The sequence below is a fragment of the Bison bison genome, unplaced genomic scaffold (assembly GCF_000754665.1).
Source record: "Bison bison bison isolate TAMUID 2011002044 unplaced genomic scaffold, Bison_UMD1.0 scf7180017864499, whole genome shotgun sequence".
NCBI lineage: Eukaryota > Metazoa > Chordata > Mammalia > Artiodactyla > Bovidae > Bison > Bison bison.
In genome coordinates, this window is record NW_011495058.1 from 4,383,393 (window position 1) to 4,404,596 (window position 21,204).

The window sequence follows — 21,204 nt, forward strand, 5'->3', positions numbered from 1 at the left end:
GGGCTCTCGCGGCCGCGGCGGCAACGGCGGTCGGTGCTGCGCTAGCGGCGGCGGCGGCTCGGCGGGACCGAGGGCACGAGCGGCCGAGACCCATGGTGAGGGCTGCGGGGGCGGCCGGGAGGGCGGCGATGGCCGAGTGGCGCCGCTACCTGTTGAGGCGGCGGGCGTCAGGCGGCGACGACATCGGTGGGGCGGGCGTCAGGCGCCCGGGCTGCCAGCGGTCCCGGCCTCGCTCGCCGCGGCGCCGGCGCGAATCGAGGTGCGCGGGCTGAGGCCGGGTGTCCCTGAGCAGGACAACCCTCGCGGCTCCACAGCACCTCCGCTGCTGCTGCGACTGACTTTGAGTCCTAAATTGTGCGTTGGTAAGAAAAGTGCGGCTTTTTAGAAACGCGAATGGAGGGAACCGGGCTCCTTGTGAAGTTGAGAGGGAAAGGCGTTGGAGGGGGGCCGTGCCCTGCGCGGGAGTGAGGCAGTAAAGCCGAGGCGATGAGTGGTGTCCGCCCGAGCGCCCTCCGGAGACAGCCCTGCCCGAGGCTGAACCACAAACAGAAATTGTGGTTATTGTGACGTTCTCGCGTCTTAGATCTGGAGTCGACCTTGTGGATGGTAGCACCCGGGCTCTGTAACTTGTAGTTGTGCCGTTAACGGAAGCGCTTTCACAGGCAGACTCTGGCATAGATTACATCTGCTCTGTAAACTGATTTGCTCGAGCCGACAATTCTCGTGATGCTTGCTGGTTTCAAAAGGTGTCATTCGTTTAATCTCTAGCAACCTACCATATATTGGCTGTCCCTTTACCAGCAGCTAAAAATACATACACGTTCGCATGGCTAAAAATACAGGAGGCGTGGAGTTGTCATTCTTGTTTTGAAATTTTAAACGTGATGGGAAGTGAACATGTATCTGTTAAACAAATTTGCAACTTGCTTGACATCCAGTTTGCAACTTTTTCTGAATGAAATATACCCCATTGGCCTCCATAGGCATGTTTTCTACCTGGAGATGCTTAGCCCAGGTTAATACTAACTCAGTTTTCAGAATAAAAAATTTTATCGTGCTTGTATTTTGTTTCTCAGCAAACGTATTAAAATGATTGTGCGAAGTTGGGAAGGTGTGTTTATACTTTGAGGAGGTTGTGAAACGAAAGTATTCATTTACTATGTAATTTTATATTCACAAGTTTAATTAAAATTTTGTTTTTGTTGAGTATAAGAAATGTATCTGGACTCTCCAAGCCACGGAAATAGTCATTTAATTTACTGAGATTTTTAAAAACCGATTTCCTGCCTACTTCCTTAAAAAACAAATAGGTTATACAGCAAATGTAATGGATTTGAAACGGTAGGGATAGAATTGCTTAAGATAAGTAAATTGGGAAACCTGAGGAGTTTTGCAGTTAATAACTTTTATTGATAACTTTGTGTTTCATAATTCAGTCATAGAGAAATAATGATTATAGTTTTAGCCTCATGCACTAGTTGAGATGTTTCTTATGTTTTACATCAGGGCAAATAGAGCTGAAAAGATTTATTTGAAGAATAAGTGAAAACACATGGTTACTTGAACTGACCTCAGAAATCCAAAGATGATGCAGTATCTTTTTCTTGTATAGCAGCATGGTCAGAAATTATTAAAAATATATGAGGCATTCTTGTAGAAATCTAAAGATTCTCAGTTCTCTTTGTTAAACTTAAATCAGTCTCTCTTGCTAGATTATTAAATTTAAGACAGATACTAATTATTCATTTTTTGTTCCTGCTCCTAACAACTGCCAAGGCCTTTTATTTTTTTCCCTTAAATATAGATTTGAGAGATAAACATTGGCTCAACTGAGACATGGGGTATGGGGCATACATAGTTGATTTTTAGTCTAAAAATAAAGCATTACAAAAGGGATATGCCATTTCTACTTCACAAATACCCTCAAACAACTGGCCAGTTTTGTAAACTGATTTTTTTTTTTTTTAAACAGACAAGAAATAGATTTAAATAGTAAAATCGAGCAGTTCAAAAGGGAGTATTGGTTTCCTTCTCAAGTCAGATCCTTAATATTCCTTCCCTAGTAGCAAATAACTTTTCTGGTGTGTTGTGTGACCTTCTAGAAGTGTATGTTACACACATACTCTGCAGTACCTCATTTTTACATAAACAAAAGCTCACTGTGCTTGCACATACCTTGCCTTTTACCCAAATATGTATTGTGATTTCTTCCATATCAGCACATGTCTATAATTCATTTGTTGAAATGGCTGTATAATATTCCATTGCATTTATATACTGTGTCCTATTTGTGAACATTCAGGTTATTTGAGAAACATTTCTATCATTTGAAAGTGTTTTTTCTTTAACTCCTTAAGAATAAGTTTGAATGTCTTTTCTTTTTTTTTAAACACACATAACAGTGACCATTTTGCAATTTTTTAAATGCCTGCCAAGTCTCTATTCCATCCTCTTCCCAGCCTCTGGCAGCCACCCTTCTGCTTTCTGTTCCTGTGATTTTGACTAGGTAGGTCGTGTTAAGTGGAATCAGACATATTGGTCCTTTTGCAACTGGCTTATTTCACTTAGCATCATGTCTTCAAGATTTATTCGTGCGGTAGCATGTATCAGAATTTCCTTCATTCTTACAGTATATACCACAATTTTCCATGATGGACATTTAGGTTGTTTCTGTCTTTTAGCTGCTATTTATAATACTGCTGTGAATAAAATAGCAAATAGTATACAAAATATGTTTGAGTCCCTGCTCTCAATTATTGAGTATGTGCCCAGAAGTGCTAGATCATAAGGTAATTCTGCGTTTAATTTTTTGAGGGTTGTTGTTTTTTCTCAAGATGGTATTTTTTTTCCTCTCAAAAGAGGTAAGTTCTGAATATTTCTATGGAAATGATAGATGCTAACATTTAAAAAATTATTTTATTATGAACTATTTCTAACATAAGAGTTACATTGATGATGAATATTCTTCAGTCTGAAATTTGAAAAATATGTTCAAATTTTTAGAAATCTCATTTTAAATAAATATTTAAGTTTTGATTTCATCTTTATATAAATCAATAAATGGCAATATGGCATGTATATTTAAAATTGAAAGAGAATTTTTTTAACTACTTAAAATAAAACTAGAAGAAATTTTGTTTCCTAGATATTTTTGAAATAGCATTTTTGATTCTTCATCTGGAACTTTTTTCACTTAGGCTGGAGGCAAAGCTGGAAAGGACAGTGGGAAGGCCAAGGCCAAGGCAGTGTCTCGCTCACAGAGAGCTGGGCTACAGGTAACTGATTCATTATTAAATTAATTTCTTAACAGTTGTAACTCATGACTCAAATGTTTCTTTAATTACAAAAATGTACTATTGACCTTTGATAATGAAATTAATTGGTCAAAATACAAACAACAAAGCAACAGCCTTTTAATTTGTACTCTTTTCTAAGCAGCGACAAGTTAGGAAAACATCTTAGGCAAATTTGGTGATTTTGCTGTCTTAAAATCTGTTATTTCTAGATAATAATTATGTTTCTAGTACTTTTATAAACTATCATATTGAAGTGAGTATGCTGTTGCTTTCGTTTTGAAGAACGTGTTTGTAGTGGTATATCAGCTTTCAGGATGAAATAGAAGAATGGACTGTCCACTAGTCCTCTGAGTCTTTCCCAATACCTTCAAATGTAGACTAAGTTATATATACTCAAGAACACTAGGTAATTTCAAATTTTATATATATGAATTGCTGCAACTTTAATCCATAAACTCAAATTTTTCTGGGTGAGTAAGAATTAATTGCCTTACATATAAGAGATACTTTTTAAACAGGAAAGTTTGAAGGCCAGACTATAAGGTAGTGATGCAAAATTTTTAAGGAAGAAGATGACATTTTCTGAATGGTACTGAAGGAAGTGGAGGGGCAAGAACTTACCCTTTATGGGTACTTTCTCTGTTTTGGAGCATCATGCAAATATCAATTAGAATTTATTTGAGGGAATTCCCTGGCAGTCCAGTGGTTAGGACTTGGTGCTCTCACTGCAAAAAGCCCGGGTTTGATCTGTGGTCAAGGAACTAAGATCCTGCAAGCTGCATAGCCAAAAAAAAAACAAGTGGAATTTATTTGCAGTATCCTTACCTTGAAGTTGCAGATGGAAGACAGATTACAGGTTATTGCAGTGGTTTAGGAATAAGGTAACGCATACTTGAACTTATATGTGTGTGTGTGTATGTTAGTTGCTTAGTCGTGTCTGACTCTTTGCAACCCCATAGACTGTAGCCCACCAGGCCCCTCTGTCCATGGGATCCTCCAGGCAAGAACACTGGAGTGGGTTGCCATTTCCTTCTCCAAAAGGAACCATAAAAAGAAAGAAAGAAAGTGAAGTTGCTCAGTCGTGTCCGACTCCTTGCAACCTCATGGACTGTAGCCTACCAGGCTACTCCATCCATGGAATTTTCCAGGCAAGAGTACTGGAGTGGGTTGCCATTTCCTTCTCCAACTTGAACTTGAGTGGGATGGAAAAGAATAGAAGGCATATATATGCTCCTAAAAAATGAGAGGAGAGGTACAGGTTTGAGAGGAAGGTCAGAAGTTTCTCTAAGGCCTAGACCCTAAGGGGAGTTTGTAGTAGGAGCAAGTTATAAAATAAAAATTTAAGTGGAATCATTTGGAAATTCAGTAAAATATCCATGTGAAAATATCCAAAAGTTGTAGATTTGAGTCTAGCTTTCCAAGAGAAGTGATCAAAAGAATTACAAATTTAAAATCACTTAAGTAAAATGGGTAGTTTGTGCTATGGATGAGTTTCCTCAGTAGTGCTTGAGAAAAGAACAAATAGACATTGGTGGACTCCTCACCGTATTTGACATATTTGAGTCAAACAATGAAGACTGAGGAGTAGTCATTGTTAGAACTGTGTAATCCCTGTGGCCTGAGAAGAATGGTTTTCAAGGTCCTCTGTGTCAGACAACATGTCAATCACTGAGGATCTAAAAGGGAGTAAGGCATAGATCCTGGTCTTGGGGACCTTAGAATTAGGGAAGGAATGTAAATAGAACAGTCATGCATTTTCTTCTGAAGCATGCAATCTGGAAGTGGCTAGTAGATTTGATAATTAAAATGTTATTGTTGATCTTTAAGAATGGTGTTTAACAGAAGCCAAGTTTGGATTGGGAGAAAATGGGTGACAAGAAAGAGGTTTCAAGTTTACTTTTAAATTTTGCCTTTGAAAAGGGATGTTTAGGCTGTAAGTGGAGGCAGTTACAGTAGACTAGACTAGACGTGTAGAGACCTTTGAACTGTGCAGAAAAGGAGCCAGCAAAAAGGAGGTAATGGAGTTGTTGAATGATGGAGCAGTAAGAATGAGGAAGGTCCTTAAAGTCAGGGGGTGGGGGTGGATGTAGTCAGAGGCATAGACAAGTGGGATTAGGGTACTGTAGAAATGAGAAAGTACCTATTCTCATAAAGTAGGAAGTCACAATATTGGTTTTCTTAACTATCAGGTTACCTCTTGAAACTGAGGAAGGAAGAATGAAGTTGGGGCCTAAAGAAGGTGGTAGAGGTTCATAGTCACATGAGCCTGTTATGTGAAGGAATTAATTAAATAGAAATAATAGTTATTAGGCCCTGTGGAATGTGCAGTTGGTGACTATACTGCATAGTTTCTCTTTATTTTGTATAATGACTCCATATTATGCAGGAATTAATTTGTAAAACTGTGTTTTTTGTTTGTTTTTAAATTCTGTCTTCAGGGGGTGTAAAATTAGGCATGACCATTTGGGGCTAATTATTAGGACATACTAACTTACAACCCCAAAGAACTGTTAATTGGCAAATAATTTTGGCTTCTAATAAATGTAACCAGATTTTTTATCTTGATTTACTTATGTCATTCGGCTGTTCGTTACGTTCAGTAACGTGATGTTAAAACTTCAGTGTTTCCCGTTTTGATGGTCTCTCTTTCAGTTTCCCGTGGGCCGCATCCATAGACATTTGAAGACTCGTACCACGAGCCACGGAAGGGTCGGTGCCACTGCTGCAGTGTATAGTGCTGCAATTCTGGAGTACCTCACTGCTGAGGTTAGTGGTGGAAATAATTATGTGTTGGAATCCCAGAGTTGTCCTAGACATAAATGGCTGAAACCCATGGAGTATGAGTTTGAAACAAAAAGACTCCCTCTTGTTAGTTTCTTTTAATAGCAGTTTTTAGATGGATTTTTCAGCCAGTACTAGTGTCAAACAGAACTTTGGTGTGCTCACTTTTAAAGTTAGGACAATAAAGGACAGAAATGGTATGGACCTGCTGCTGCTGCTGCTGCTGCTAAGTTGCTTCAGTCATGTCCGACTCTGTGCGACCCCATAGACGGCAGCCCACCAGGCTCCGTCGTCCCTGGGATTCTCAAGGCAAGAACGCTGGAGTGGGTTGCCATTTACTTCTTCAATGCATGAAAGTGAAAGTGAAGTCGCTCAGTTGTGTCCGACTCTTTGCAACCCCATGGACTGCAGCCCACCAGGCTCCTCCGCCCATGGGATTTTCCAGGCAAGAGTACTGGAGTGGGTTGCCATTGCCTTCTCCTAGCAGAAGCAAAAGATATTAAAAAGAGGTGTCAAGAATGCACAGGAGAACTATACAAAAAAGATCTTAATGACCCAGATAACTGCAATGGTGTGATCATTCACCTAGAGCCAGACATCCTGGAAGTCAAGTGGGCCTTAGGAAGCATCACTATGAACAAAGCTAGTGGAGGTGATGGAATTCCAACTGAGCTATTTCAAATCCTAAAAGATGATGCTGTGAAAGTATTGTACTCTGTATGCCAACAAATTTGGAAAACACAGCAGTGGCCACAGGACTGGAAAAGGTCAATTTTCATTCCAGTCCCAAAAAAAGGCAATGCCAAAGAATGCTCAAACTACCATACAATTCCACTCATCTCACACCCTAGCAAAGGAATCCTCAAAATTCTCCAAGCCAGGCTTCAACAGTACATGAACCATGAACTTCCAGATATTCAATCTGGATTTAGAAAAGGCAGAGGAACCAGAGATCAAATTGCCGACATCCTCTGGATCATCAAAAAAGCAAGAGAGTTCCAGAAAAACATCTACTTCTGTTTCATTGACTATGCTAAAGTCTTTGTGTGGATCACAACAAACTGTGGAAAATTCTTCAAGAGATGGTAATACCAGACCACCTTTCCTGAGAAATCTGTATGCAGGTCAAAAAGCCACAGTTAGAACCTACATGGAACAACAGACTGGTTCCAAATTGGGAAAGGAGTACATCAAGGCTGTATATTGTCACCCTGCTTATTTAACTTATATGCAGTTAAATCATTTGAAATCTCTGGCTGGATGAAGCACAAGCTGGAGTCAAGATTACCAGGAGAAATATCAATAACCTCAGATATGCCGATGACACCACCCTTATGGCAGAAAGAGAAGAACTAAAGAGCCTCCTGATGAAAGTGAAAGAGGAGAGTGAAAAGCTGGCTTAAAACTCAACATTCAAACTAAAATCATGATATCCTGTCCCGTCACTTCATGGTAAATAGTTGGAGAAACAATGGAAACAGTGGGAGACTTTGTTTTGGGGGGGCTCCAAAATCACTACAGGTGGTGACTGCAGCCATGAAATTAAAAGATGCTTACTCCTTGAAAGAAAAGCTTTGACTAACTTAGCATATTAAAAAGCAGAGACATTACTTTGCCAACAAAGGTTCATCTAGTCAAAGCTGTGGTTTTTCTGTAGTCATGTATGGTTGTGAGAGTTGGACCTTAAAGAAAGCTGAGCGCTGACAAACTGATGCTTTTGAACTGTGTTGTTGGGGCAGACTTGAGAGTCCCTTGGACTGCAAGGTGGAGCAGGCCAGTCAATCCTAAAGGAAATCAGTCCTGAATATTCATTGGAAGGAATGATGCTGAAGCTCCAATAGTTTGGCCACCTGATGTAAAGAACTGACTCATTGGAAAAGACCCTGTTGCTGGGAGAGATTGAAGGCAGGATGAGAAGGGGATGACAGAGAATGAGATGGTTTGATGGTATCACAGTCTCAATGGACATGAGTTTGAGCAAGCTCCAGGAGTTGGTGATGGACAGGGAAGCCTGGGGTGCAGTAGTCCATGGAGTCACAAAGAGTAGGACATGACTGAGCGACTGAACTATACCAGCTGAGCTACTAGGAAAGCCTGAACTGAGCATCAGTAATCCATATTTTTAAGTGACTTGACAAACAAGTGTAAAATAATTTAAATACCATACTGCTAATTAAACTAATTCTGAACTATGTATATAAGCAGTAGGTGATATTTGTGGACTTCACTAATGGTCCGTCCAGTGGTAAAGACTCTGCACCCCGCTGCAGGGAGGTTTGATCCCAGGTCAGGAAAGATTCCCAAATGCTGGGCATCATGGCCAAAAACAAAAAAAGTATTGGTGAAGTTACAGGATAACTCTTAGTTAATAAAAATTTAAAGTGGAGTAAAGTTTTACCAGTGTGATCATACATTTTTTTAATGTTATATTAGTTATTAATTTGGCTGCACTGGATCTTTATTGCAGTACATAGGCTTCTCATTGCATTGGTTTCTTTTGTTGTGGAGCAGGGGCTCTAGGGTGCACAAGCTTCAGTTTTGCACATGGGCTTAGTTGTTCCACGGCATGTGGAATCTTGCCAGACCAGGGATCAAACACATGTCCCTTGCATTGGCAGGTGGATTCTTCACCACTGAACCACCAAGGAAGTCCATCACAACTCTTACTGTGATGATATGATGACATGAAATTTGGTAAAAGACCTAATCAATCCTGGTGCTCTGTGTGGTTGTACACATAAATTGCTGTATCATAACTCAGTTTGACTTTTCAGGAAATTAGATAAGTTATTTGGGCAAAAGTTCTTAATTCATGGACCATCACTTCCTCCATAGTAATCTCTCCTAAGTAAAACAAAAGGGACATCATGAGACTCTTCCAACTGCATTCCAAACCAGGAGAGTAATTTGAGTAGCAAGCAAGTCAAGTGATAGAGTTAGCCAGTCTAGTAGAAGCAAGGGGAAGATTCTTACTTGGGAAAGATGTGCTTGGGAGCTAGGTTGAAAGGTTTAGGTTTAACCTGTGTGTTAATTATCACTGCTGTCATTTCATTAACTTTACCAAATCATTTGTTTTCCCATTGGAGATTTACCATTTACTTTAACATTGATAGTGTCAACTTTACTGTGTCACAAGGAGGGATTTTTGTGTAGGTAATATTTTTGTTGGTACTAGTTAGGAGCCTTTCTCCTCTATCACTTTTATATCAGTTTTTATTAATATTTGTTTAGCTGCAGGCTTTTCAGAAAGGTATGCATTTTGTTCATTTATGTGAAGATACAGGCTTCTGCTTCAGAACGTTCATGTCCCATCTGAACTCCCATTTTCTTTATTCTTAGGAACTTACGACTTTTTAGGTTAAGATTAAATAATAAAGTAAATATACACATTCACTCACACACACGAGCATATACACATATGTAATCAACACGTGTCTTCCACATATCTAAGTTTGGGGTTTTAGAAGTAAACGAAATACTGAAATCTGAGTTTGGAGGTAATTAACTTTTCAGTGTTCGTTTCACACTAGAATCACTTGCAAAAGCTTTCAAAAGATGGTGGTGCCTGACCTCACCTCAGTCTACTCAGGGTTGCAGAGGAGAATGGAATAGAGAGTGCTGGTGGTTTTTAAAGCATACTGATTGTTCCATATGTTATACCAAGGCTTTCCACCACTCTGCTTAAATCAGGAGACTCTGTGGAGTTAGTTTTGTATTGTTTCCATCAAAAGTTTTATAATGCCAGTACAGTCTATGGATGAGAAAAGAGAAATGCAGTTTTATGGCCAGCTGGGACTTTGAAATTACTCTTGCTGAAAATTCCCATTATAGAATAAAGGGCTTCTGGCATACTGCCTACATATTATAAAGCCCAGCGGTGTTAGAAATTCTGAATAAGGAATTATCTTTATACTTTTAAACTTTTCTACAAGTTGTAAGCAATAAATTCCAGCTGTTAAGGGCTATGAAAAATTAGACTACTCGGGTATATTAAAATATAATCATTTTCTAGATGTTCACAATTAGAATCTTGGCTAAGGGATAATAACACTTATTTCTTGCTATAGAAGTTGATGATTTTTGCTCATTTCTAGTTATTTTGCAGAGAATTAATATAAAAGGACCAAATGAAGTACTAAGAGTTCTATAACCTTACTGTAGAAATTTGGAAATAAATTATTGTTGGTTTATTTATGTATCTTTTGTGTTTTATGTGTAGATGCTATAGTGATCTTTTAGCTATAATTGCAAGTCTAAACAGAATCCTTAAACACTTCACCCTTGTTTGATATGCTGTCTCATGGGTGCTTTGTAGGTGCTGGAGCTGGCAGGTAATGCATCCAAGGATCTCAAAGTTAAGCGGATCACTCCACGCCACTTGCAGCTTGCAATCCGTGGTGATGAAGAGTTGGATTCTCTTATCAAAGCTACCATAGCTGGGGGTGGTATGTATTATTTACTCTTCAACGTAGACGGTATTGGCCTTTATGACTAATACGTAATTCAGATCAGTGATCCAGTACTGAGAACATAGAAGGTTAAATTCCAAAAGTGTTAAATCTTACTATTCTAGGCTTCTTCTCATGATCTGAATATTTCTTCTCCACATACAATGCTGTTTTTAAAAGGAAGTTCTTTAGCTAAATTTCATAGATGAGATTTGAAACCAAGTGTTTAAAATATTTCCTGTATCCTTTAAACTGTGTTTGAAAAAAATCATCTTGAGAAATTGCATAATGTGATGCTCTTGAAAGTCAGACTGAGGGTAACTGAATGAGTCAGTTCTTCATCCTTTTTGGATTACATTTGGAGAACCTCTTGAAAGCCGTGGTTACTCTTCTCAAAAAAAAAAAAAAGAAAAAAAAAAACAAAAAACAGAAAATCACACCATTTTACATACAGTTTTAGAGGGGGTTCCCAGACCCCAAGATGAAGATCCCTTGGTATAAATACTTAAGTAAACTTCATTCTAAGAGAAAAACAAATACCGTATATTAACACCGTATGTGGAATCTAGAAAAATGCTACTGATAAGCCTATTTACAGGGCAGGAATAAAGATTCAGACATAGAGAATGGATTTGTGAACACAGTAGGGGGAAGGAGAGCATGGGAGGAACTGAGAAAGTAACATTGACACAGATACACTACCATGTGTAAAATAGATGACTAGTGGGAAACTGCTGTATAGCACAGAGGTCTCCGCTCCGTGCACTGTGATGACCTGGTGGGGTGGGAGAGAGGCTCCAGAGGGAGGGGATATATGTATCCTTAGAGCTGATTTCACGTTGTTGTGCGGCAGAAACCAGCACAGCATTGTAAAGCAGTTATCCTTCAGTTAAAAAAAAAAATCTTCATTCTTTGTGAATTGTTCTTTGGGGTTGAGGGCCTGAACTGATAGTTTTTCTACTAATACCGTTTCATTTCATTTCATTCTAGGAGTGATCCCTCACATCCACAAGTCTCTGATTGGAAAGAAGGGACAGCAGAAAACTGCTTAGAGAGCTGTCGTAACCAGCCCTCTTCCTCCCTGTCACTGTACTGTAACGGGACAGAAGAAATAATGGGGTTATGTGGAATTTTTAAAACAGTTAAATGGAAAACCATAGACAATTACTGTAGACATGATAAAAGAAACATTTGTACGTTCTTAGAATCGAAGTTTGATAAAAGTACCTTTTCATGTGGCAACAGTTGTGTTGATTGGCTAGGTTTCTCCCTTGTGTTTTATACAAAAATGGAATTGATAAACCATTTTTTAAAAAAAATAACTTGTCTCAAAACTGTTTGTGCTGTGTTGGAAATACTTTGCTCATCCTTTGAAATTTTTAATATTTCAAATTGGTTATATATTCAGAAAAATCAGAAATTGGGAATCTGCTTCTATCATTGATACCATATTATATTGGATCTTAGATGCTACCTATTTGTAGTATATACAATTATTTTACATACCACTAAAAAAAGAAAAACTGCCAATTAAACCATGATATGCCATCAATTATAAGATGCATCCAAATTTCAGAGATCTTAGAATATTTCAAGAACTGATGAAATACGTGTGAAATTATTTGAATTAAATGAGTACTTACCATATGGCAGGTTCTGTACTAAGTGCTTTACTGATGAAATTTTATTACCCCCATCTGAAGGTATGGAAACTGAGGCTCACAGATGTTAAATGGCTTGCCAGAAAACATTTATCCAGTAGATCGAAAAAGGCAGAAGTAGGATACAAACTTAGATTTGGCTGACTCCAGAACCCACACACTTAAACCTAGAATTGAAGATTATGTAAGTTGTCTGCTTTTGGCTTAAAATTCCAGCTTTTAGTGCTCTTTTATTGGTACAGTAATATTCAGTAATTTGTACAATATTTTTAAAATATTTTTGTCAGTTTCTAAGTAACTATTGTAAGATTTAAGTTAGTGTACCAGTTAATGGTCCATCAGGAAATTATATTTTTTCTGCCTGGAAGTCTTCATTGACAATGGAAATTCTTGAATGTTTTCTAATACAATACCAGTATAAAACTCTCATTTTTAAAAACTTATTTTATTATGGAAATTTTCAAAAATAAAGAGAATAGTATGATGAACCCCCGTGTACTCAGCCTCCAACTTCAGCAGTTATCCTGTGGTCAATTTTGGTTTACCTATATCCCTCCTCAGCCCTCATGTTGATTAGTTTGAATCCCGTTCCAGGCATGATTAATTTTCATATCTACATACTTAAGTATGTGTCGCTAAAGAAGGGGTACTTTTTAGACTATAACCACAATACCATTATTTTAAGACAGCTAAGACATTTTGTAATACAAATATCCAGTCAGTATTCAAATATTCCTCATTGTTTCCTAATTTTACAATTGGTTTGTTTGAATCAGGATCCATACACTATGTCTCCATTTTACTGATAGCTCTTCAGTTTCTCTTTAATCTATAGGTCTCTTTTTTTTTTCCTTAAAATTTAATTTTTGAAGAAACAGTTCTATAGGATTGTCTCTAAGTGTGGATTTTACTGAATCTTGGCACACATTTTGAAGAAGCTTCTATACTGAGAAGATCTACAGTTATCATGTGTGAAGTTTTGTAGTTTCTAGAAAACAAAGTAGCAATAGAAAAGGCAAAATAATCTTAACAGAATTACTAGAGTTTTAATAGAGTTCTCCAGAGAATTGCTTCAAATTTTGGTAATGTAATTATTTGCTATGTCCTGTGTTGCCAGGATTGTATTTTTGTTTTCTAATGGAAGAAAACTAGAGCAATTGGGCCAGGTTCTTTGGGCCTCAGCCTCACATTTGGTCCATCTTGCTGCATCTGTACACCACTTCCTCCTACTGGCTTGTTGTAAAGTGTGTCCCAGCCATCATATTTCATCTGTTGTACCTTCACAGGTAACTAGGAAGGGTTTATGTGTGTGTGTGTGTGTGTGTGTTTTACATGTTTTTTGTGTGTGTGTGTGTGTATTTTTTTTTTTTCCCTGACACTGAGTGGCATGCAGGATTTTAGTTCCCTGACCTTAGTTCCCTCAGGATGGACCTGAGCCCATGCTTCAGGAGCATAGAATCTTAACCACTGAACTGCCAGGGAAGTCCCAATAATAATTTGAAGTGAGCCAAATTTGGTCATACTTCAGAATCCATGCAGGATTGGTTCCAGGACACCTCGGATACTCAGATCCACAAGATGCTCAAATTCATTACATAAAATGGCGTAACACTTGCACACAAGATTGGACCATCTTCCCAAATACATTAACTCATCTCTGGATACTACCTAAAACACTGTAAATACTATATATAGTTGTAAATACAGTGTAAATGTTCTGTAAATAGTTGTCAGCGCATGGTAAATGCAAGTTTTGCTTTCTGGAAATTTGTGGAATATTTTTCTCCAATATTATTTTTTAATTTGGCTGCACCAGCTCTTACTTGCAGCATGTGGGATCTAGTTTTCTGACCAGGGATGGAACCTGGGCCCACTGCGTTAGGAGAGCAAAGTGTTAACTGCTGGACACCAGGTTAGTCCTTCCAATATTTATTTTTGGTTATGCTGGGTCTTCACTGCTGAAGGCATATTTTCTCTTGTTCTGGAGGGTTGGGGCTGCTCTCTAGTTGTGTGGGCACTTCTCATTGTGGTGGCTTCTCTTGTGGAGCACCGGCTCTAGGGCATGTAGATTCAGTAGTTATGCACAAGCTTAGTTGCCCCTCAACATGACTTGTCCTAGACAAGGGATTGAACCCATGTCCCCTGCATTGGCAGGTGAATTCTCAACCAATGGATTACCAGGGAAGCTCCCTCCCGAATATTTTTGCTCCATGATTGGTTGAATCTGTGGACATAAAACCTGTACCCCAATGTTCATCACAGCACTGTTTATAATAGCCAAGACATGGAAGCAACCTAGATGCCCATCAGCAGATGAATGGATAAGAAAGCTGTGGTACATATACACAATGGAGTATTACTCAGCCATTAAAAAGAATACATTTGAATCAGTTCTAATGAGGTGGATGAAACTGGAGCCTATTATACAGAGTGAAGTAAGCCAGAAGGAAAAACATAAATACAGTATACTAATGCATATATATGGAATTTAGAAAGATGGTAACAATAACCCGGTGTATGAGACAGCAAAAGAGACACTGATGTATAGAACAGTCTTATGGACTCTGTGGGAGAGGGAGAGGGTGGGAAGATTTGGGAGAATGGCATTGAAACATGTAAAATATGATGTAGGAAACGAGTTGCCAGTCCAGGTTCGATGCACGACGCTGGATGCTTGGGGCTGGTGCACTGGGACGGCCCAGAGGGATGGTATGGGGAGGGAGGAGGGAGGAGGGTTCAGGATGGGGAACACATGTATACCTGTGGCGGATTCATTTTGATATTTGGCAAAACTAATACAATTATGTAAAGTTTAAAAATAAAATTAGAAAAAAAAAAAAAAAACCTGTGGATATGGAGGACAAACTATACTATAGATTTGTTTTAAAATTAATGTTTTTGAAATTTGAAATATTTAGTACAGGTAAAAGGAATGTGTGATGAGAGTCCTCTCTGCCCATAGGCCTTCACCCCTCTACCCAAAGACACCCACTGGAAAACATTTCTCTGTATTCTCCGAAGGATATATAAAAGCACAAAGATACACTTTATTCTGCTTTTTTACAAAAACTATCATGTTATAGGGCTTCCCTGATGGCTCAATGGTCAAGAATCCACTTGCCGATGCAGGAGACTTGGGTTTGATCCCCGGTCAGGAAGATTCCCTGGAGGAGGAAATGGCTACCCACTCCAGTATCCTGCCTTGGAAATCCCATTGACAGAGAAGTTTGGCGGGCTACAGTCCTTGGAGTCACAAGAGAGTTGGACACGACTTAGCCTAATCACAACAGTATATGTTAAATTGCATTCTACTGCTTTTTTTTTTTTTTTCACCTAAAAGTCTAGTTGATGCTATTCTGGAGACGCACTACCTTGTTTTTTAAACAACTACATCCTATCTCATTATGTCAGTGATTTTTAGCCAGAAGGCAGTTTGAAAATTTGTGGGCCTCTGACAATAGATGGGGGTAGTGCTGGATGTATTACAATGCTTGAGACTGCCCCACTGATTTCCAAACATCATGTTTGTGCATGTGAAAAATGCATCTAAGTCTAAACTCCATTTTACATGTTAACACAAAGAGTTTCGTTTTGGGTTGAAAATGTGAATATCCCTGACACTTCCCAGGCCTCTAACTGCTTTGTAATCTAATGGAAGCATAAACTTTAGAAAGGCCTAAAGGCTCCTGGAATTATGTCAAAGAGACACAGAGGTCAACTTAGGGGGGCTTGTACTAGTCAAATTTGGGATGATTTGAACATCAAAAATAATGAGTGCAATCATAATACATTGAATGAAAATCCTTGAGTCTATTGTGATAGGAGGAGGGAGGGAGAGATTAAAAGATTTCTCAGTTTTTTGCAACCACAGAATAATTGATTCAGGGGAATTCCCTTGTGGTCCAGTGGTTAGGACTTCATACACTCAACTGCTGAGGGCATGGGTTCAGTCCCTGATTCCCTGACTAGAGAAATAGGATCCCTCAAGCCATGTGATGCAGCCAAAAACTTTTTTTAATTGATTCAGGTGAAGACCAGTAATTGATATTGAAATAAAACAATCAGGTGAAAGATCTGGGAACAGAGTCTTCACACAAAGTACCATCCCACAGGTTACCTACTCAGTAGGAAGTGTACAAAGTACCTTTCCAGTGGAGCAGCTGATGGTCTGTTGAGTCTAAGCTCATATGCCAACTGACAAGAGGCAGAATTAACAATATCTGATTATATTCTTTGCAGCCAAAGATGGAGCTCTATACAGTCAGCAAAAACAAGACTGGGAGTTGACACTCAGATCATGAACTACTTATTGCCAAATTCAGACTTAAAATGAAGAAAGTAGGGAAAACCGCTATTCAGGTATGACCTAAATCAAATCCCTTATGATTATACAGTGGAAGTGAGAAATAGCTTCAGGGGACTAGATCTGATAGAGTGCCTAAAGAACTATGGACAAGGGTTTGTGACATTGTGCAGGAAAACCATCCCCAAGAAAAATGCAATGGCAAAATGGTTGTCTGAGGAGGCCTTACAAATAGCTGTGAAAAGAAGAGAAGCAAAAGGCAAAGGAGAAAAGGAAAGATATACCCATTTGGATGTAGAGTTCCAAAGAATAGCAAGGAGAGAGAATAAAGCCTTCCTCAGTGATCAATGCAAAGAAATAGAGGAAAACAATAGAATGGGAAAGACTAGAGACCTCTTCAAAAAAAATAAGAGATACCAAAGTAATATTTAATGCAAAGATGGGTACAATAAAGGACAGAAATGGTATGGACCTAACAGAAGCAGAAGGTAGAAGAGGTGGCGTGGTAGGGGGGTTCAGGATGGGAAACACGTACACCCGTGGCTGATTCATGTCAATGTATGGCAAAACCACTACAAAAAAAAAGGTGGCAAGAATACACAGAAGAACTATACAAAAAAGATTTACATGACCCAGATGATCACGATGGTGTGAAGACTCATCTAGAGCCAGACATCCTGGAATGAGAAGATAAGTGGGCCTTAGGAAATATCCCTACAAACAAAGCTAGTGGAGGTGATGGAATTCCAGCTGAGCTATTTCAAATCCTAAAAGATGATGCTGTGAAAGTGCTGCACTCAATATGCCAGCAAATTTGGAAAACTCAGCAGTGGCCATAGGACTGCAAAAGGTCAGTTTTCATTCCAATCCCAAAGAAAGGCAATGCCAAAGAATGCTCAAACTACTGCACAATTGCACTCATCTCGCACGCTAGCAAAGGAATGCTCAAAATTCTCCAAGCCAGGCTTCAACAGTACATGAACCGTGAATTTCTAGATGTACAAGCTGGATTTAGCTAAGTTAGAGGAAGCCAAGATCAAATTGCCAACACCCGTTGGATCATAGAAAAAGCAAGAGTTCCAGAAAAACATCTACTTCTGTTTTATTGACTATGCCAAAGCCTTTGACTGTGTGGATCACAACAAACTATGGAAAATTCTTCGAGATGGGAATACCAGACCACTTGACCTGGCTCTTGAGAAATCCGTATGCAGGTCAAGAAGCCATAGTTAGAACCTACATGGAACAACAGACTGGTTCCAAATTGAGAAAGGAGTACGTCAAGGCTGTATATTGTCACCCTGCTTATTTAACTTATATGCAGAGTACATCATGAGAAACGCTGGACTGGAAGAAACAAGCTGGAATCAAGAGTGCTGGGAGAAATATCAATAACCTCAGATGTGCAGATGACACCACCCTTATGGCAGAAAGAGAACTAAAGAGCCTCTTGATGAAAGAGAGTGAAAAAGTTGGCTTAAAACTCAACATTCAGACAACTAAAATCATGGCATCCGGTCCCATCACTTCATGGTAAACAGATGGAGAAACAATGGAAAGACTTTATTTTGGGGGGCTCCAAACTCACTGCAGAGGGTGACTGCAGCCATGAAATTAAAAGATGCTTACTCCTTGGAAGAATAGCTATTACCATCCTAGACAACATATTAAAAAGCAGAGACATTACTTTGCCAACAAAGGTCCATCTAGTCAAAGCTATGGTTTTTCCAGTAGTCAGTATGGATGTGAGTTGGACTATAAAGAAGGTTGAGTGCCAAAGAAGTTTTGAACTGTGGTGTTGAAGACTCTTGAGAGTCCCTTGGACTGCAAGGTGGTCCAACCAGTCCATCCTAAAGGAAGAGTCCTGAATATTCATTGGAAGGACTGATGCTGAACCTGAAACTCCAATAGTTTGGCCACCTGATGTGAAGAACTGACTCATTGGAGAAGACCCTGTTGCTGGGAAAGATTGAAGGCGGGAGAAAGGGATGCAGAGGATGAGATGGTTGGATGGCATCACGGACTCAATGGACATGAGTTTGAGTTGGCTCCAGGAGTTGGTGAGGGACAGGGAAGCCTGGCATGCTTTAGTCCATGAGGTCACGGAGTCAGGCACAAATAACTGACTGAACGATGCCTTTCTGCTTAAACATTGAACTCGTGTCCATTGAACCTTCTCTAATTTCCAGTTTACAGATAATTAAGTAGAACAAGCAGGTAACACAAAGTGGAGACATTGGCAGCAGCTCCAATGTCAATGATATTCCAAGTCAATGTGCTGGACTTAAAGAGTACAAGTCAGAGGGACTGCAAACGGGCATGAGGTTCTTCCTAGTGTGGTGAATTACAGGGATGGTTGCATTCACTACTGTACTCTTAAAATGGGTGAATTTTATGGTATATATACAGCATATGGTATATACCTGTTTGCCTGCCAAGTCACTTCAGTCGTGCCCGATTCTCTGTGACCCCATGGACTGTAGCCCACCAGGCTCCACTGTCCAGAGGATTTTTCAGACAATAGTGAAGTAGGTTGCCATACCCTCCTCCAGGGGATCTTCCCAGCCCAGGGGTTGAACCTACATCTACTTAACATCTCCTTCATTGGCAAGCAGATTCTTTACCACTACGCCACCTGGTATATTATGTAGTGTATATTACACATTATAATACCAATAGTTTTTAATATTAATAGAAATTGTTAGAAAGTAGGACTGTTCTAGATTAAAAAGACATCTAACAATCAAATAGGGTTCCCAGATGGCACTAGGGGTAAAGAATCCACTGATGCAGATTCCATCACTGGGTTGGGAAGATCCCCTGGAGTAGTAAGTGGCAACTCACTCCAGTATTCTTGCCTGGAAAACTCCATGGACAGAGGAGCCTGGTGAGTTACAGTCCATGAGGCTGCAAATAGGACACTACTGAGCAACTGAACACACAGCAAACTAGGGACTGCCCTGGTGGCTCAGATGGTGAAGAATCTGCCTGCAATGCTTGAACTGGGTTTAAACACTGGGTAGGGAAGAATCCCAGTATTCTTGCCTGGAGAATTCCACGTACAGAGGAACCTGATAGGCTACAGTACATGGAGTCGCAGAGTCGGACATGTCTGAGCAACTTTCAAATATGTAAAACCTAGGTTAGATCATGGTGGGGTTGGGGGAGAATAGCATTAAGACACTGATTGTAAAGAAACTGTACCTTAATAAAGCAGATTTGGGGCTTTCCTGGTGGCTTGATGGTAAAGACTCCACCTGCCAAGGCAGGAGACATGTGCTTGATCCCTGGGTAGGAGGAAATGGCAACCTGCTCCAGTATTCTTGCCTGGGAAATCCCATGTACAAGGAAGCCTGACATGTTAATATAGTCCATAGGGTCAGTCAGACACAACTTAGCAACTGAACAAAAGCTGATTCTAAACACAACTTTTGTCTTAGAAGTAACCTGTTGCTGCTTAAAATGAAACCTACATCAATACTCTAATGCAAACAAAGACAGATAATTGTTTAGTTTTTATTTCATAATCATAAATTTAACTTTGCAATCCAGCTAAACTTGGAGGGGGATAAGGAAAATATGGAACCCAAAGAACTGTAGCAAGAGCACAAAGATTATAGGATATTTCAAGCACATGGGGTGAAGGGGTGCTCTCCTGGGCTACAGAAGGAATGGTCTGGTGCTTAAGTAAAACACAAGTCAAATTTATTAGATTTGTCCACAGTCAGCAATGGTGATCTTCTTGCTGGTCTTGCCATTCCTGGACCCAAAGCGCTCCATGGCTTCCACAATATTCATGCCCTCTTTCACCTTGCCAAAGACCACGTGCTTGCCATCCAACCTAGAACAGAATAAAAAACATTATTACCTGTGACCAGAGATGTTAAATACTGGAAACATTTTTATTCTTCTACCTAAAAAAAGTTGGCAACACCAATAGATTGCTTTAGGCCAGTCTAAGAAACATAAAGAGTCTCCACTGTTAAGAATCCTAATTTTAGAACGGACCCCTTAAAAAGAACCAACAAATCACAAGCAAATTAGATAAAAGCACCACTTGTAACTAAAACAAGCAGCTAAATGCCCTGTTTTGCTAGAGTATCTCCACTTACTTTCTATAAGCACACTAGAAATTTTCACTATGGTCCATGCCCTTCCACTACCTTAGAGCAGGCAACAGCAGGGAAAGGGTGCCTTTGCCATCTCCTGTCTTACCACTCAGTCTTGGCAGTGCAGATGAAAAACTGGGAACCATTTGTGTTGGGGCCAGCATTTGCCATGGACAAGATGCCAGGACCTGTATGCTTCAAAATGAAATTCTCATCATCAAATTTCTCGCCATAGATGGACTTGCCACCAGTACCATTATGGCGTGTGAAGTCACCACCCTGTGAACATAAAGAGAAACATGTCACTTTTGGACACAGTCAGAAAACATGCCATGTCTACAAGGTTCAAACTTTAAGACTCAAGTTCAAAATAAGGTGGTCAAGGGACTTCTCAGGTGGTCCAGTGACTAAAACTGTGCTTGCAGTACAGAGGGTCCAGGTTCAATTCCTTGTCAGGGAACTAGATCCCACACATTGCAACCAAGACCCAGTGCAGCCAAATAAATGAATAGTAAATAAATAAAACTAGAAGGTCACTTGGAACCAAAATGGTAGAATAGCACTTCATGTGTGCACATATTTTTTTAAATAACATTATAGAACTAT

The 21,204-nt window shown here is 39.5% G+C and overlaps 2 protein-coding genes across 2 annotated transcripts in view; one reads left to right on the forward strand and one right to left on the reverse strand.

Moving 5' to 3' along the window:
• Positions 1 to 6: 6 nt before the first annotated feature.
• On the forward strand, positions 7 to 12,674 carry LOC104980368 (histone H2A.V). The gene is made up of 5 exons (XM_010829036.1): positions 7 to 95; positions 3,198 to 3,275; positions 5,949 to 6,062; positions 10,393 to 10,522; positions 11,516 to 12,674. The coding sequence occupies exons 1-5, from the start codon at positions 93 to 95 to the stop codon at positions 11,575 to 11,577; spliced, it is 387 nt and encodes a 128-aa protein (XP_010827338.1). The 5' UTR covers positions 7 to 92; the 3' UTR covers positions 11,578 to 12,674.
• Positions 12,675 to 19,985: 7,311 nt separating this feature from the next.
• The window catches only part of PPIA (peptidylprolyl isomerase A (cyclophilin A)), a 3,503-nt gene continuing 2,284 nt past the window's right edge, over positions 19,986 to 21,204 (reverse strand). Inside the window, exons 3-4 of the mRNA XM_010829037.1 lie at positions 20,705 to 20,877; positions 19,986 to 20,330 (exon numbers count right to left, since the gene is read on the reverse strand). Coding sequence (XP_010827339.1) covers positions 20,198 to 20,330; positions 20,705 to 20,877 — 306 coding nt within the window. The 3' untranslated portion in view covers positions 19,986 to 20,197. The remainder of the gene's footprint in view (positions 20,331 to 20,704; positions 20,878 to 21,204) is intronic.

Coding starts and splice junctions, on each gene's coding strand:
- LOC104980368 (XM_010829036.1), top strand. Junction 3,276..5,948: donor CACAGAGAGCTGGGCTACAG/GTAACTGATTCA, acceptor TCTCTCTTTCAG/TTTCCCGTGGGCCGCATCCA. Junction 10,523..11,515: donor AGCTACCATAGCTGGGGGTG/GTATGTATTATT, acceptor ATTTCATTCTAG/GAGTGATCCCTCACATCCAC.